We start from the raw sequence: 15,083 nt of genomic DNA on the forward strand, positions 1-15,083 counted from the left end.
AGTTACGTCAGTGATGCCACAGCCACAAAACGAGGAAAGGTGAACTGTTGCTGGGGGTTTTTATGGAAAGACTCTCCTCCTGCAAAGAGGGGAGGGTTGTGGGCGGGAGCTGATCTCCGCCTCAAGCAGGGGGCGTTAGCCCCCTGCCACCCACTCACCTGGCTGGCGCACCACGCCCATGGGCAAGCGCCCAACCAGGTGCCTTGGAAGGGGCGTGGACGGCGGCTTAACTTGCTGCTGCACCAGCCACGCGGCCTCACTTTTCGCCGTCCCGTCGCGAGTCACCCACCCTCCACTCCCTTAGAGCTCAGGGTTTCAGTTTTCTCTTGGCCTTGCTATGGACCTTAGGTTGGTCGCCCTGGTTGTCCAGGGGGCCTGGTAGGAATTTTTCCATTTGGCATTAGGCTTTGTGGTTTTTTCGCCTACCTCGTAGCAATCGTCACAGCTTTCGTGGTATTGGTGGGTAGGTTAGGCATTGGAATCATGTGTTTGTGGTGTGTGGAAGGGCTAGGTGTGGCCATCGCCTACACCTTCAATTTTGGGGTATTCCGTTAAAGGAACCCAGCGGTCGTGTAGTCTGTCCGATGCCTGTGTGGCGGGGGGCCATGGCACGACCCTCGGTGACATCAGGGGAGAGCTTATAGTTGGATTAGCATCAACAGGCTCCACCTACTGGTGAATAAACCCCCCTTTTAGACTCACCCTTCTCCGAGTGGGTGGAGTCAACTGACGCGATCCAATGCCTAAGCCAATACCTTTTCACTTGCTGTAATCAATAAAGTTGTGGCCTTTTCTTGCCCATTAACCTTATATCACGTGTCCGTGTGTTTTCATTCCACTACGCGGGGATCGGGTCCTCAAACCACAATAGAAACCCTGCGTGCTACCTTCAGGTTCAGAGGCCGTATGAATCATAGCAAGAGAGGGCTGGTTGCAATCTTACCAGACGGTTGGCCACTCTGAGAAAAGAATACTGGGCTAGTAGGTTTGCCTGTCGGCAAAATCCAAAAGAGCTCTCTCTTCTTATGTTCTTGCCTTCTTCTGATGCCATTTTGAAATAGGTTCATAAGAAGGTAAGAAGGGCGTGCTGGACCCAGCCAATGGGCCATGTAGTCCAGCATTCCTGTTTTCACCGTGGCCAACCAGATGCCAATGGGAAATCCGTAAGCAGGATTTGAGCGCAAGGGAAGTCTCCCATCCTGTGGTTTCCAGCAACTAGTATTCAGAAGCATCGCTGCCTCAAGCCTTGGAAGAAGATTATAGCCATGATGGCAAGGAGCCTTCAATAGCCTTATTCTCCATATTCACTGTTCTTTTTGGCAGATGTGTAGATGGTTATTATGGAAACCCTCTCAAAGGAGAGCCGTGTCGTCCATGCATGTGCCCAGACGCTCCAACAAGCAGTAGGTACTTTGCCCATTCCTGTTACCAAGATCCTTGGACTTTGCTATTAGTCTGCAACTGTCTTGTGGGCTATTCAGGTAGGAACCATGACATCTTCTATGAGTTTCACAATTTCTGTTTTATGTTGTCAGAGACGGAGGAAAATCACAATCCATTCTAACTTTGTCTATTAGTCTGTATCCCCCTTTTGCGTTGTGGGATATAGGGTAGGAGGACATGGTTTGGCCCAAACTCCCCAAATACAGGCCGAATTGGGAGGCCTGGTGGACCACAGGCTAAAGGTTCCCAAGTACTGATGGAGGAACTAAACAGATGCAATATTCAGTGAAGTTTCTAGGTTTGGGGGCAGTGACATTTAAGACTGCAGTCCTATACAACTCTTGTTGAACTCACTTCTGAGTTCAGCATAGGAATGCACCGTTAAGTTCCTTCCATGTATGGTAGTGGAGAACCCATTTTTAAAAGTTTGAGGAAACACTAGAACAAGTATTTCCAAATATTTATTATTTGTGTGTCTTTGTGGGTTTGTTTTATTTTAACAAAATTTAATATACCACTCGATTGTTTAAAAAAACCCTCTGAGCAATTTACAACAATATAAAACAAAATATTGTTTTTTTAAAAATTCAAAAGATGATTGAAATCAATAGTAACTAAACAATAAAACACATGTAACTTCTATATGTCTGGATAGAACTAACCTATATTTATTTATTTATCTGTTTAACTCTTAACAGTTAGGGTTCTTTATATTTATATTATGGAATCTGCTGGTGTAATGTTATTTCTGGAAAGGTGAGCCATGTCTGACTGTCACCAGAAATTGTGTGTGAATTTTGGTTTGTTAGGTGATCGGTGTGATGAATGCCCCGGTGGGTTCTACAGGAATCCAAATGCAGTAGCCAGCCAATGTCTTCCATGCTCCTGTAATAATAACATTGATGTGGCAGATTCAGACTCCTGCAACAAGGATACTGGGGAGTGTTTGAAATGCTTGCACAACACCCATGGACCAAGCTGCGAGTTCTGTAAACCAGGTTACTTTGGATCAGCACTCCTTCAAAACTGTAGAAGTAAGCAAACAACTTTTATAGATTACAAATCAAGGACTGAGCACATAAAGGAAAACAAAATAGGTGTGGCTACAATAAATAATGCACATTAATGAAATCATCATGGATTCTCCTTAGTAGCATGATCTATTCTGGCTACAATATTATTGCATAAGGTGGAATGTTTGGGAGTAGAGCAATTGATGGCAAGATGAAAGAAGGTTACACAGTTGGCTAAAGGTGTTCTAGGACCAATGCTGATAGGGAGAGTCAAAAGGCATGTACAGAGAATTCAGTTTTGAAAATACCGTAATTTTCGCTCCATAAGACGCAGTTTTTCTTCCTAAAAAATCTTATGGAGCGCATGCGTGGTCCCTGGAGCTGAATTGCCCAGGGGCGAAAAGCAGATCATGCTTTTTCAGTTTTTTTTGAAAGAGGGAAGTGGGTGCTGAAACAAAGCCGCTGATCGGCAAGTGATCGGGAGGGAGATAAGGGACACTAGAAATAAAGGAGGCTGCTTGGGAGGGGAAGGTAAAGACAGCAAACTTGCAAGGAGAGGAGACAGGACTAAATGAGAAGAGAAATTAGAAAAAAGGAGGAGCAAAAAACTGTTCCAGCTAAGGAAAAGACACTAAGGCAAACAAGAGGGAAAGGAGTGTTGAAAAGAAGCAGCTGATCGTTAAGCGATTGGGAGGGAGATAAGGGATGCTAGCGATAAAGGAGGCTGCCGGGGGGGGAGGTAAAAGCCCATGGATCCTCAGGATTTTTACATTGGGTCACCCCAAATTCACCATCAGATCACATAGCATATCCATGGCTACAACCTGCACCAGAAAAAATCACGCATCCACTGTTGCGTGTGGCCACAATGGCGCAAAAACGTGGTTACAAAGCATGGATCCACATGGATCCTCAGGATTTTTGCATTGGGCTACCCCAAACTCACCGTCAAATCACATGCCTATGGCCACAGCATGAACCACAAAAATCATACATCCACAGTTTCGTTCAGAATATTTTTTTTCTTGTTTTCCTCCTCTAAAAACTAGGTTTGTCTTATGGTCAGGTGCATCTTATGGAGCAAAAAATACGGTACCTGGTTTACACATGCACCTGTGAGCTTAAGACACCATCCCTAACCTACTCTGAAGTGACATTGCAGGATAGGCATTTTCATGCCAGTTTCTAATATAGTTCACAGAATTGTAGAGTTGGAAGGGACCCCAAGGGTCATCTAGTCCACGTCCACCCCGGCAATACACGAATTCTTACTATAGCCATCCCTGGGTGGGCTCAAGCAACCAACATCATGGTTAATAGCCAGATGCACTGACCCACAGCGCCACGGGAACAAATTTTTCTGTTATGGAGGGAGCACTATTACAACGAAAGTGACAGATATATAAGAAATGCAGGACAGGAAGACTCCGAGATGAAGCCTGTTGACCTGGTTCATGCCTAGTTGGCAGACTGGATAGTGATGACAACAAAGGACACAGAGGGAACCCTGGGAAAGAAAGTTTCAGAGAATTTCAGTCTTGGACACTGAAATATACTCGGAGTTGAGAGTGGATTTCCTGCTCTTTATTCAGCTCATAGTGGTGAGGAGGAATCGAAGTTCCCCCAAAGTATCTGCTTTATATACATTATTTACACAATGGGCTGCACGTGATTGGCTAATTCCGGGATTCTCCTGTAGGCCAATCAGGTTGTGGATTCACTTCCAGCTGGAGCTGGATTGGGTGGCTCCTGCAGCCCAATCATACTGCTGCATTCTGAATCCTATTGTTCTAGGACCAATCAGACTGCTGCATTTTGGATCCTATTCAACTCAGTACATAACACACATATTGCAGCTGAGGTGGTAATGAGAAAACCAAGGGTAAATGTTTGAGGTGCAGATGTAGATTCAAGACTGAGCAGAGGGGAAGGGGTTTTGGTCAATGACAGAAGATGCAGGAGTGCTATTTTGGGGCGTGAAGAGCAAACAGCAAAGGAACCAAAAACTGAACCCCAAGGAACTCCACTAGAAAGGGATGAAAGCAGAGGGGAACATGTTCCTGATGGAAGTAAAGAACAAAGAACTACTAGACAGACAGGAAGAAAACAAGCTGAGAACAGAGTTCACGGCCTAGGACCCTCGTGCCCACAGGACCGCCTCTTCCGGTATGCCCCATGGAGGACCTTAAGGTCCATATATAGCAACACCCTAGAGGTCCCGGGCCCTAAGGAAGTTAGATTAGCCTCAACCAGAGCCAGGGCCTTTTCAGCACTGGCTCCGGCCTGGTGGAATGCTCTGTCTCATGAGACCAGGGCCCTGCAGGATCTGATTTCTTTCCGCAGGGCCTGTAAGACAGAGTTGTAATGCCTGGCCTTTGGCTTGGAGCCAATTTGATTCCCTCCCTCTCTTTCTTTTTTCCTTCCTCCTCCTGTGAAGAGGCTGCATTTTAATGTTTTAATGTTGTATTTTAATGTTGATTTTTAAGTTGTATTTTAATCAACTTGTTTTTATTATTGATTGTTAGCCGCCCTGAGCCCGGTCTTGGCTGGGGAGAGCGGGGTATAAATAAAATTATTATTATCATTATTATTATTACAGATAAATTGATGTTTACAATGTAAGGTAACTTAAATTCCTGGTAGAACATTGCCTTTTTTTTTTAAAAGGGATTTTCCCCCATAACTAACTGTTCTCTTTACAGAATGTGACTGCAACCCTTTGGGTGTGGACCCAGTGAAATGCCCACCTGGAAACGGCTTTTGCATGTGTGATCAGATGACGGGAATATGCCCTTGCTTGCCTCATGTGATAGGCGCCAAGTGTGATCAGTGTGCTGCTGGCTACTGGAATATGATCCAAGGAAACGGATGTCGCGTCTGTGACTGCAATCCAAGACATTCCCAGAACAACTTATGTGATCAGGCAAGGCTATTGAGCTGATTTTTCATTTATAAATTATAATGTCACTAAATTTTAATGCCTGTCTTAAAGATTTCCTCTTACCCACTGTTTCTCAAACAGTGGGCCAGGATAGGGTTACCAGACGTCCCCGTTTCCCAGGGACAGTCCCTGGATTTGCGAATAAATCCCCGGACAAATTCCAACCCCAGAATGTCCCCGGATTTCATCTAATGTCCCCGGGAAATGCAGCAGCGGCAGTCTCAGCAGCCCAGAACAGTTGGCTCTGGCTGACTTCAGGAGCTGCTGGGAAGTCCCCATGTGATGGTGGTGCAGGGGCTCTTAAGATGGAGCTTCCAGGCTGCCTCCACCTTCCCTGACCCCGGCAACTAAGCTGTGAAGGGAGGCTTCATGCTGCCTATCGGAGCAGCCTCCCAACTGCTACTTGCGTGCAAGTAGGAGCGGAGCAGGGGTGTCTCAGGTAGGCAACACTAATGTCTCACATCATATGTAACTGATATATAGAAAAGACTTTGCAACCTGAGAAACAAGTTTCTTGATCTATATCTAAAGGGAATCGCCGATGATTCGAATGAAGCCAAACTGAGATATCTATTAAATGATGAAGACCCCCTAAGATCACTCACGGTTGCCAGATTTTTGATCAGCGTCCTATCCCTAAAGAAGAAAAACGGACTCCTGTGCAGCTCGGATAACCCTTTTAAACCATGATCTATGTTTTAGGATGTAACTAGGTGATATCACCACTGATGTCTTTTATTAATTTATGAGCAGAGGGCGATGTTTATGTTGCAAATTTATTGTAATGTATGGTGTTGGTCTTTTGCTTATTTTGCTTTGGTTCTTGTCTGTTTTTTGTAAGTTTTTGGCTGTTGGAGGTTTAAGTATATATATGTTGGTGGGAAACTGTCGTGTGACGGGCCAATGGCCGTAATAAATATCAATCAATCAATCAATCAATCAATCAACCTGAGAAAAGAGACAATGCACATACCGTATTTTTCGCCCCATAGGACGCACCGGCCCATAGGATGCACCTAGTTTTTTGGGGGGAAATAAAGGGGGGGATATTATCCCCCCCAGGTGTGGGGCTGGGGCGGGGGAAGCCCGAGCTTCCCCCGACCCCAGCCCCCAGAACAGGCTGCTATCCGCAAGCCGTGGGAGAGCTGCGCGAAGTCGCGCGGCTCTCCCATGGCTAGCGGAGAGCTGCGCGAAGCCCGAAGCTTGGGGCATGCTGAGCTCAGCACGCCCCAAACTTCTGGGTGCCGGCAAGCTCTCCGCTAGCTGTGGGAGAGCTGCATCTCCCACGGCTAGCGGATAGCTTCCTGAAGCCTGGTGAGTTAGAGGGGTCGGTGCGCACCGACCCCCTCGCTCTCCAGGCTTCAGCGAAAGCCTGCACCCCATAGGACGCACACACATTTCCCCTTCATTTTTGGAGGGGGAAAAGTGCGTCCTATAGGGCGAAAAATACGGTACTTTTGTAAACAAAGAAAATATTTTTAAAAAATTTTAAAAACCTGCCCTTTAAGACAGTAATCTGAAAACACACATTCTGAAAAGAAACTATTCTTGCTTTGTTGATAGAAATGCAAAAATAAGAGCAAGTTTTTAGGGTTTTTTCAGAGCTAGAGATCAGAAAACCCCCCTGAAAAGAAGTGCTCACATACATATGAGTTGGCAGTTTAAGTAGCATGGGGGGGGGGGAATTGCAAAGAAGGCAGGGAGTCCATTAAGCCCGTTTCTCACTGTAGACTCTTTTTGCAGCTCACAGGTCAATGTCCGTGTAAAGTGGGCTATACTGGAAGACGTTGCAACACATGCGATGAAAATTATTTTGGTGATTCTCAAATCCATTGTTTCTGTAAGTACTGTAGTAGTATGTAGCAGAAATCCTAACATTCTTTTAATTGAAAACAGAATATTTGTACCCCTCAGATTTGAACAGTCATTGCATTGTTTTAGATGTTTATAGATGTCTTTCTTTTACTTTTAATTGTATTATTTAGTTGTTTTGATATTTGCCTCCTTGGGCTCCTTTCGGAGGAAGTGCGAGATATAAATTATCATTATTATTAATGTCTAGCAACTCTTTTTGGGGGCAAGCGAATGAGTGGATTGTAATGCAAGCTGCAGATGAAATTGTTTACAGTGGTACCTCTGGTTACGTACTTAATTCATTCTGGAGGTCCGTTCTTAACCTGAAACTGTTCTTAACCTGAAGCACCACTTTAGCTAATGGGACCTCCTGCTGCTGCGCCACCGCCACATGATTTGTGTTCTCATCCTGAAGCAAAGTTCTTAACCCGAGGTACTATTTCTGGGTTAGCGTCTGTAACCTGAAGCGTATGTAACCCGAGGTACCACTGTATCTCAATTCCTTCCAGTCTTGCTTTCACATAGGGAATGGTCTCAGGGAATCTTCAGGCCGGGGTACTATAATGCACTCCAGAAGGGACTGTCCATGAAAATCATCCAAGATATGACTGTATATTTTTTTGCAATCTGTGCTGCATGTGCAAACTGCTTAGAAACCATCTTGGAAATTAAGTGGCATATAAATGTACTGTAATTATAATTGTAATAACTTCATTCGTCAATTATCAGCAGTTATAATATTGTGCTTTCACCCACCCACCCCCACCCCCCGCCAGCGTGTAAGTGTAGCACGGACGGCACTCTGACACCCGGGTGTGATAAAGACACTGGAGCCTGCAACTGCCGTGTTGGGGTCACTGGAAGATTCTGTGACCAATGTGCTCGGGGCTACATCCAGGAATTTCCTTCCTGCCGCCGCTGCCACGTTTGTTTTGATCAGTGGGATAACGCCATTACTTCCCTGTCTCAGAAAATCCAAATATTAATGAGGTTTGCCGCAACGCTGGGAGATAAGAGACAGACAATGCCTGGCTGTGATGTAGACCTCAAAGGCCATGAAGATACAATTTCTGAAATAGAAAGAATCGTAAAAAGCCCCACCCTCTTGCCAGAGGTGCTGTTGAGCATGAAGAAGGAGCATGACTACATTCGGTGAGATGCGTTTCCTTAGACAGGAGTTGCTCATTTGTTCATCATTTAACAGATATTTATTTAAGCATAATCTCAGGTCTCAGGCTGGGGAGAAGCTACTGAAAGCTTGGGGTCCAAATTCAGCTCCCTAAAATGTTGCACATCTTGTTCCTCCTCCAAAAAAACAATGGTACCTCAGGTTAAGTACTTAATTCGTTCCGGAGGTCCGTACTTAACCTGAAACTGTTCTTAACCTGAAGCACCACTTTAGCTAATGGGGCTTCCTGCTGCCGCCTCGCCACCGGAGCACGATTTCTGTTCTCATCCTGAAGCAAAGTTCTTAACCTGAAGCACTATTTCTGGGTTAGAGGAGTCTGTAACCTGAAGCGTATGTAACCTGAGGTACCACTGTACTCAGTTCAGCTGCTTTCAACCATGCTAAGGCATAAAAGGGGCTTCTTAATTCACCCTCCTGTAGCATGAACAATAACAAAATCTCCAGCAGGGTCCTTTGCTTGTCTTTTTACATCAGTTGCTCTTTTATTTCAAAAGCCAAGGTACAGGGTAACGGGAATGAGCAACTGAGGGACCTAGAGGAAGAACTCTGCCAAAGTTTCTCTTTTGACCAGGCCTCAGCACCCACGGGACGCAGGTGGTGCTGTGGTCTAAACCACTGAGCCTCTTGGGCTTGCTAATCAGAAGGTCGGCGGTTCGAATCCCCGCGACAGGGTGAGCTCCCGTTGTTCGGTCCCAGCTCCTGTTAACCTAGCAGTTCAAAAGCAGGCCAAAAAGTGCAAGTAGATAAATAGGTACCACTCAGGCGGGAAGGTAAATGGCGTTTCCGTGCGCTGCTCTGGTTTCGGTGTTCCATTGCGCCAGAAGCGGCTTAGTCATGCTGGCCACATGACCCGGACTGTTTGCAGACAAATGCCGACTCCCTTGGCCTGTAAAGCGAGATGAGCGTCGCAACCCCAGAGTCGTCTGCAACTGGACCTAACAGTCAGGGGTCCCTTTACCTTTACCTTACTGGGTGCTGTAAAGGTAAAGTAAAGGTAAAGGACCCCTAACTGTTAAGTCCAGTCGCGAACGACTCCAGGGTTGCGACGCTCATCTCGCTTTTACTGGCTGAGGGAGCCAACGTACAGCTTCCGGGTCATGTGGCCAGCATGACTAACTAAGCCACTTCTGGCAAACCAGAGCAGTGCACGGAAACGCTGTTTACCTTCCCGCCGGAGTGTTACCTATTTATCTACTTGCAGTTTGACGTGCTTTCAAACTGCTAGGTTGGCAGGAGCAGGGACCGAGCAACAGGAGCTCACCCCGTCGCAGGGATTCGAACTGCAGACCTTCTGATCAGCAAGCCCAAGAGGCCCAGTGGTTTAAAAAAACTTCAGGGAAGTTTTTAATGTGTGACATTTTAGTGTATTTTTGGTCTTTGTTGGAAGCCGCCCAGAGTGGACCACAGCGCCACCCGCGTCCCTTATATGGTAGGCTAAAATGCTAGGCCCCATAGGGCCCACTGCAGCTGAAAGTGGCCTTTCTTTACATTAATAAAAACTTCTTTGCTGGCCCAGTGCTCTGATGAAAGCAGCCGCAGCACCTGCCATCATCTTTATTTCCCCAGAATGCATCTGGGCCTTGACATGAGCTAAGCATGATAACACATAACCTCAGATGACCTTTTTTCAGGGTCAATTTTGTTTTTTCACGTTCATTCTAACTGGGGTAGGACTGACCCAAAGGCCAGAAGAGTAAAATAAATAAAAACATTATTTTTCACAAAATGAAGGAAAGCTGCCCCAGAAATACCAATTCATTTGTGGTCTACCTGGAACATCGAATGGTGGAAGACTGACATACAAGTTTTATGGGGTTCCCCCACCCCCACCAGTGCTGCTTTTAACTTCACCTGTCAACAGAGGATGTCACACTTCCAGAAACAGACCTATAAATATTTGGGGCTTGCCTCCAATCTTACGGTAGCTGTGGTACCACAATATGGCATTTCCTTTACGTTTAGCATGTGCTGCCTTTCCAACTGATGCTATGAATTTTTTTAGTCTGGGATACATCACTTGTAAATATTACCAAAGTGAATTAGACAGCTATTGCTTAAATTGAATGTGCAATAGGGGAAAAGGAGGAACTCGATTCAGTTTTTTGCATTTAAAGCTTAATCGATCAAATTTGCAATTCCCGAAACAATACTAGAAACTGAAACACAGCCATCCTTTGAAATTTGCGCTTTCCTGAATTTTGCGGTGCAGTTCTCCAACCAATACATATATTAGGGGAAATTGTGCCTAAAAATGAATATATTCGTGAAAATAACATGCATGCACCATATTAGGCAAAATTGCTCAACAAATTTGCACATCTGTCAAAACTGCATATAAGAATGTGTTTACAGTGGTGCCCCGCAAGACGAATGCCTCGCAAGACGGAAAACTCGCTAGACGAAAGAGTTTTCCGTTTTGGAGGTGCTTCACAAAACGAATTTCCTATGGGCTTGCTTCGCAAGACGACAATGTCTTGCGAGTTCCTGCTGGTTTTTTTTCCCTCCCCCCTTTTTCTAAGCTGCTAAGCCGCTTATCAGCTGATCCGATCAGCAGATAAGCTGCTAAAAGCCACTAATAGCGCTAATCCGCTAATCCTTCAATGGGCTTGCTTCGCAAGACGAAAAAACCGCTAGACAAAGAGAATCACAGAACGGATTCTTTTCGTCTTGCGAGGCACCACTGTATTAGGAGAAATTAACACTAAAAGTTTCACGAGGATTTATTTTTAAACCGCAGATTGCTGCAGAAATGTAGAGAGCTGAATTTAAGATAAATGAGAAGATAATATAAATGAGAAACTGAGAAGACTGAAACCGACAGATGCTTCCATCCATAATGTCATACCCATGTCAATGTAGATATTTAATCTGCCAAATACAGAAAGTACAAAAAAGAATGCCACTCCTCAAAACAAGCTAAAGTGATGTGCATCTAGATTCAGTAAAAGAAAATTTAGAATTTAGGAGTTTGAAGGGAACTTGGAAACCATCTAGTGCAGCTGCCTCCCTGCTCAAAGCAGGAATCCTGTCCAAAAACTGTTGGGTTCAAGATGCTGTGATTTCCCAGGAATATAGTCAAGACTAGTAAAAGCCTATTAGTGGTACTAGGTTAGGATGCTAAGTTTAGGCAAAGTGTGGTTCTTAACCCTAAATCTTATGTGGCTGCTGATCTGTTGTTGTTCTTTTTAGACAAAAGGTTTCTGAGATGTATCGGCAACCTGACTTTCTGGACCAGTTCCCTGACCTCAGCAGTATGATAGAAGGCATTAGGAAAGATGCTGACCATCTGTCTGAAACCCTGCAAAAGATGTCTGAGCTGCATCAAAGGAATAATTACATGAACCTCCAAGGTAGGAAGGGCCAATAATTAAACTTTATTAAATTACATGGGGGTGGGGGGAACATCACCACAACCCCTGTAGTGCAGAGGTTTCAGACCTTCAGAATTTATATTTAATTTGAAACACTTAATTTATCAAGGTGAAAACTCGGTTACTAGTCCTCTTGAGCAGCTTGAACGTCCCATAGCGATATAGTTTCAGTCCTTCCAAATTGAACAAAGTTGCGTTGTTTCAGAAAGCAAACTAAATCTGAGAAGTCTGTCTGGGTCCTGTGATCCCAGGAATGCTCAGGCCCCTCTGCAGCTCATGTTTAATTTATTTTCTTTGTTAACGTGCATGTTAATTGCACTCATGCAATTAATGTCAATCCAGTTTAGTCCTTTGCAAACCCGTTTAACCGAGGCGCAAAGGAGGAGCCGTGCAATGCAATCCTATGCATAGTTACTTAGAAGTAGGACCCACTGTATATGGGACGCGGGTGGCGCTGTGGGTTAAACCACAGAGCCTAGGGCTTGCCAATCAGAAGGTTAGCAGTTTGAATCCCCACGGCGGGATGAGCTCCCGTTGCTCGGTCCCTGTTCCTGCCAACCCAGCAGTTCGAAAGCACGTCAAAGTCCAAGTAGATAAATAGGTACCGCTCCAGCGGGAAGGTAAACGGTGTTTCCGTTCACTGCTCTGGTTCGCCAGAAGCGGCTTAGTCATGCTGGCCACATGACCCAGAAGCTGTACGCCGGCTCCCTCGGCCAGTAAAGCGAGATGAGCGCTGCAACCCCAGAGTCAGCCACAACTGGACCTAACAGTCCGGTGTCCCTTTACCTTTACCTTTACCTTAGGACCCACTGTGTTCAGTGTGAGTTCCTTCTCGGAAACTGGGCACTGGACTGCACCCTTCATTGCAAGTGAATTCCTTTGAAAGCAAAAGAAGTCAGCAGCTCTGGGTGTATTCCACTTGACCACAACTGGAACTGGGGTGTGTGGGTGGGAAACCCATGTAAGCTTCTGTTTCCCCTGAAGAGTTTTGGTCGAAAGCAAGTAAGAGTCTCAGATTATTCTGTCATTCCCACAGAAGTGGGAAAGACGTGTGATGATCATGCGCATCAATTTCTGTTTCACCGTGAGTGCAGCACCAGGCACCAATGCTCTGGTTTCTACGTTTGACTACTGTATAAACTAAATGCTAAATCGGGGTCAGCAAACTTTTTCAGCAGGGGGCTGGTCCACTGTCCCTCAGGCCTTGGGGGGGCAGACTATATTTTTTGGGGGGGGAATGAACAAATTCCTATGCCCCACAAAAAACCCAGAGATGCATTTTAAATAAAAGGACACATTCTGCTCATGTAAAAACACGCTGATTCTCGGACCGTCCATGGGCCGGATTTAAAAGACGATTAGGCCGGATCCGGCCGCTGGGCCTTAGTTTGCCTACATATGTGTTAAATGCATCTAGTTTAAATGCATCACTTGAAGTTGTGTGTGCATGGCTGTGTACACACTCCCATTTACTTTGCATCCACCACCAGTTTCAGAAGCAGTGTACACAATCCACATCTATCCTGCCATTTTTTATTGAAATACTATGTTTAGATGCATTCTTCTCTGAATTGAGGGAGGGGGGGAGAAGCATGACCTAGCTATGTTTTAAGCAGATAAAGTGTACAAAAGCATATGTGTGTGTTTGGCTCTCAATGGCTATTGTAAAGGGACCCCTGAACATTAGGTCCAGTTGTGACAGACTCTGGGGTTGCGGCGCTCATCTCGCTTTATTGGCTGAGGGAGCCGGCGTACAGCTTCCGGGTCATGTGGCCAGCATGACTAAGCCGCTTCTGGCGAACCAGAGTAGCGCACGGAAACGCCTTTTACCTTCCCGCCGGAGCGGTACCTATTTATCTACTTGCACTTTGATGAGCTTTCGAACTGCTAGATTGGCAGGAGCTGGGACCGAGCAACAGGAGCTCACCCCGTTGCGGGGATTCGAACCACTGGCCTTCTGATCGGCAAGCCCTAGGCTCTGTGATTTAACCCACAGTGCCACCCGCATCCCACATGGCTATTGTAGGACCCCTTTTTTGTCAGAACCGTGGTGCAAGGGAAAGTGGATTAACTCTTTCCTCCTCCTGCCACAGAATTGGGAAAATTATGTTTCTGAAGCTGCTATTACCCCAGGAGTAAGAATTTCCATGAGTGCCAGTGCAAACTTCCATCTCTGGGCTGATAGCAGCTTTGGGTAGGGGCTGGATGATTTTCATCAGACCTGTGATAGAGGAGGAAAGAGTTTAAACTCCCTCCTCACATACCATGATCCTGGCAACAGGACAGCTCACACACCCTGAGTTGGGATCTGAAAGAAGAGAGCCCATTTATTTCAGTGGGTCCCATCTTCAATATATGAAGTGAAACAAGGCAAAGTAACGTTGTCATTTGATTCAGATTCCCTCAACAAAATAAATAACTATTACCAAATAACGTTGTCGGCCGGAGAGAGAATCAGTGGCTCAAAGTCTGTCCTAACACACGGAGGAAAAACCAGGAGTAATACATTTCGCATGTTAGATGATTTAGTTTCAAAAGAAAGTGCTGCATTGGGGCAGCTGAAGTTGTTCAACACTTCAGATATTCAACATCTAAATGAAAAGGTAAGTCTTAGTTCCTTGCGGGAAGTATAACTTTACTGCTCATAATGAATAAGTCAGCCATCACAGCATGGCTGGTGAGACATCATACGTATTTGTTTTATTGTGTAAATTGCCCTGAAAAAATATATGTTCTCAGTGGCGTAGCGTGGGTTGTCAGCACCCGGGGCAAGGCAAGTAATTTGCGCCCCCTAACCCGTGGATTTGCGCCCCCTAACCCGTGGATTTGCACCCCCTAACCTTAACCCCCAGATGTTGCGCCCGGTGCGGCTGGGTCCCCCTGCACCCCCCACGCTACGCCACTGTATGTTCTTAGCCAGTATGGAAGGCTTTGACCCGATAGAGAGGGGCATAGATTGTGAAAACGAACAAAGCCAACCTGTAAACCACAGCGGCAGAACTCTGCATTTTTGCTTGAAAGTGAGCCCCATTAAACCCCAACAAGTCATATTCTGTAGTGTAGCACCCTGCTTGTGGTTAACGCTTAGCTGGAATGAAATATTCAACGCAGCAATAGAGAAATTAAAATAATAATTTATTTGTCAGACAAATAAATGAGAGGCACAGTGGTATATGGTTACCAAGCTCTGGCCTGGCCTCCTGCCATTATGGCCAGCACTTATATTCCCTTAATCCAGCCCCCTTTGCTCCTCCTGTGGCTGCCTCTGTCCA

At 45.6% G+C, this 15,083-nt stretch overlaps 1 protein-coding gene across 3 annotated transcripts in view; it reads left to right on the forward strand.

The window, feature by feature from the left end:
* Positions 1–15,083, forward strand: part of LAMB4 (laminin subunit beta 4) — a 64,563-nt gene that overhangs the window by 40,375 nt on the left and 9,105 nt on the right. For all 3 annotated transcript variants that reach the window (XM_081211388.1, XM_081211387.1, XM_081211389.1), the window contains 7 exons: positions 1,324–1,481; positions 2,253–2,477; positions 5,159–5,379; positions 7,141–7,237; positions 8,028–8,403; positions 11,630–11,790; positions 14,209–14,414. In XM_081211388.1, coding sequence (XP_081067514.1) covers positions 1,324–1,481; positions 2,253–2,477; positions 5,159–5,379; positions 7,141–7,237; positions 8,028–8,403; positions 11,630–11,790; positions 14,209–14,414 — 1,444 coding nt within the window. The remainder of the gene's footprint in view (positions 1–1,323; positions 1,482–2,252; positions 2,478–5,158; positions 5,380–7,140; positions 7,238–8,027; positions 8,404–11,629; positions 11,791–14,208; positions 14,415–15,083) is intronic.

This window comes from Podarcis bocagei (genome assembly GCF_964188305.1).
Source record: "Podarcis bocagei genome assembly, chromosome: 10".
NCBI lineage: Eukaryota > Metazoa > Chordata > Lepidosauria > Squamata > Lacertidae > Podarcis > Podarcis bocagei.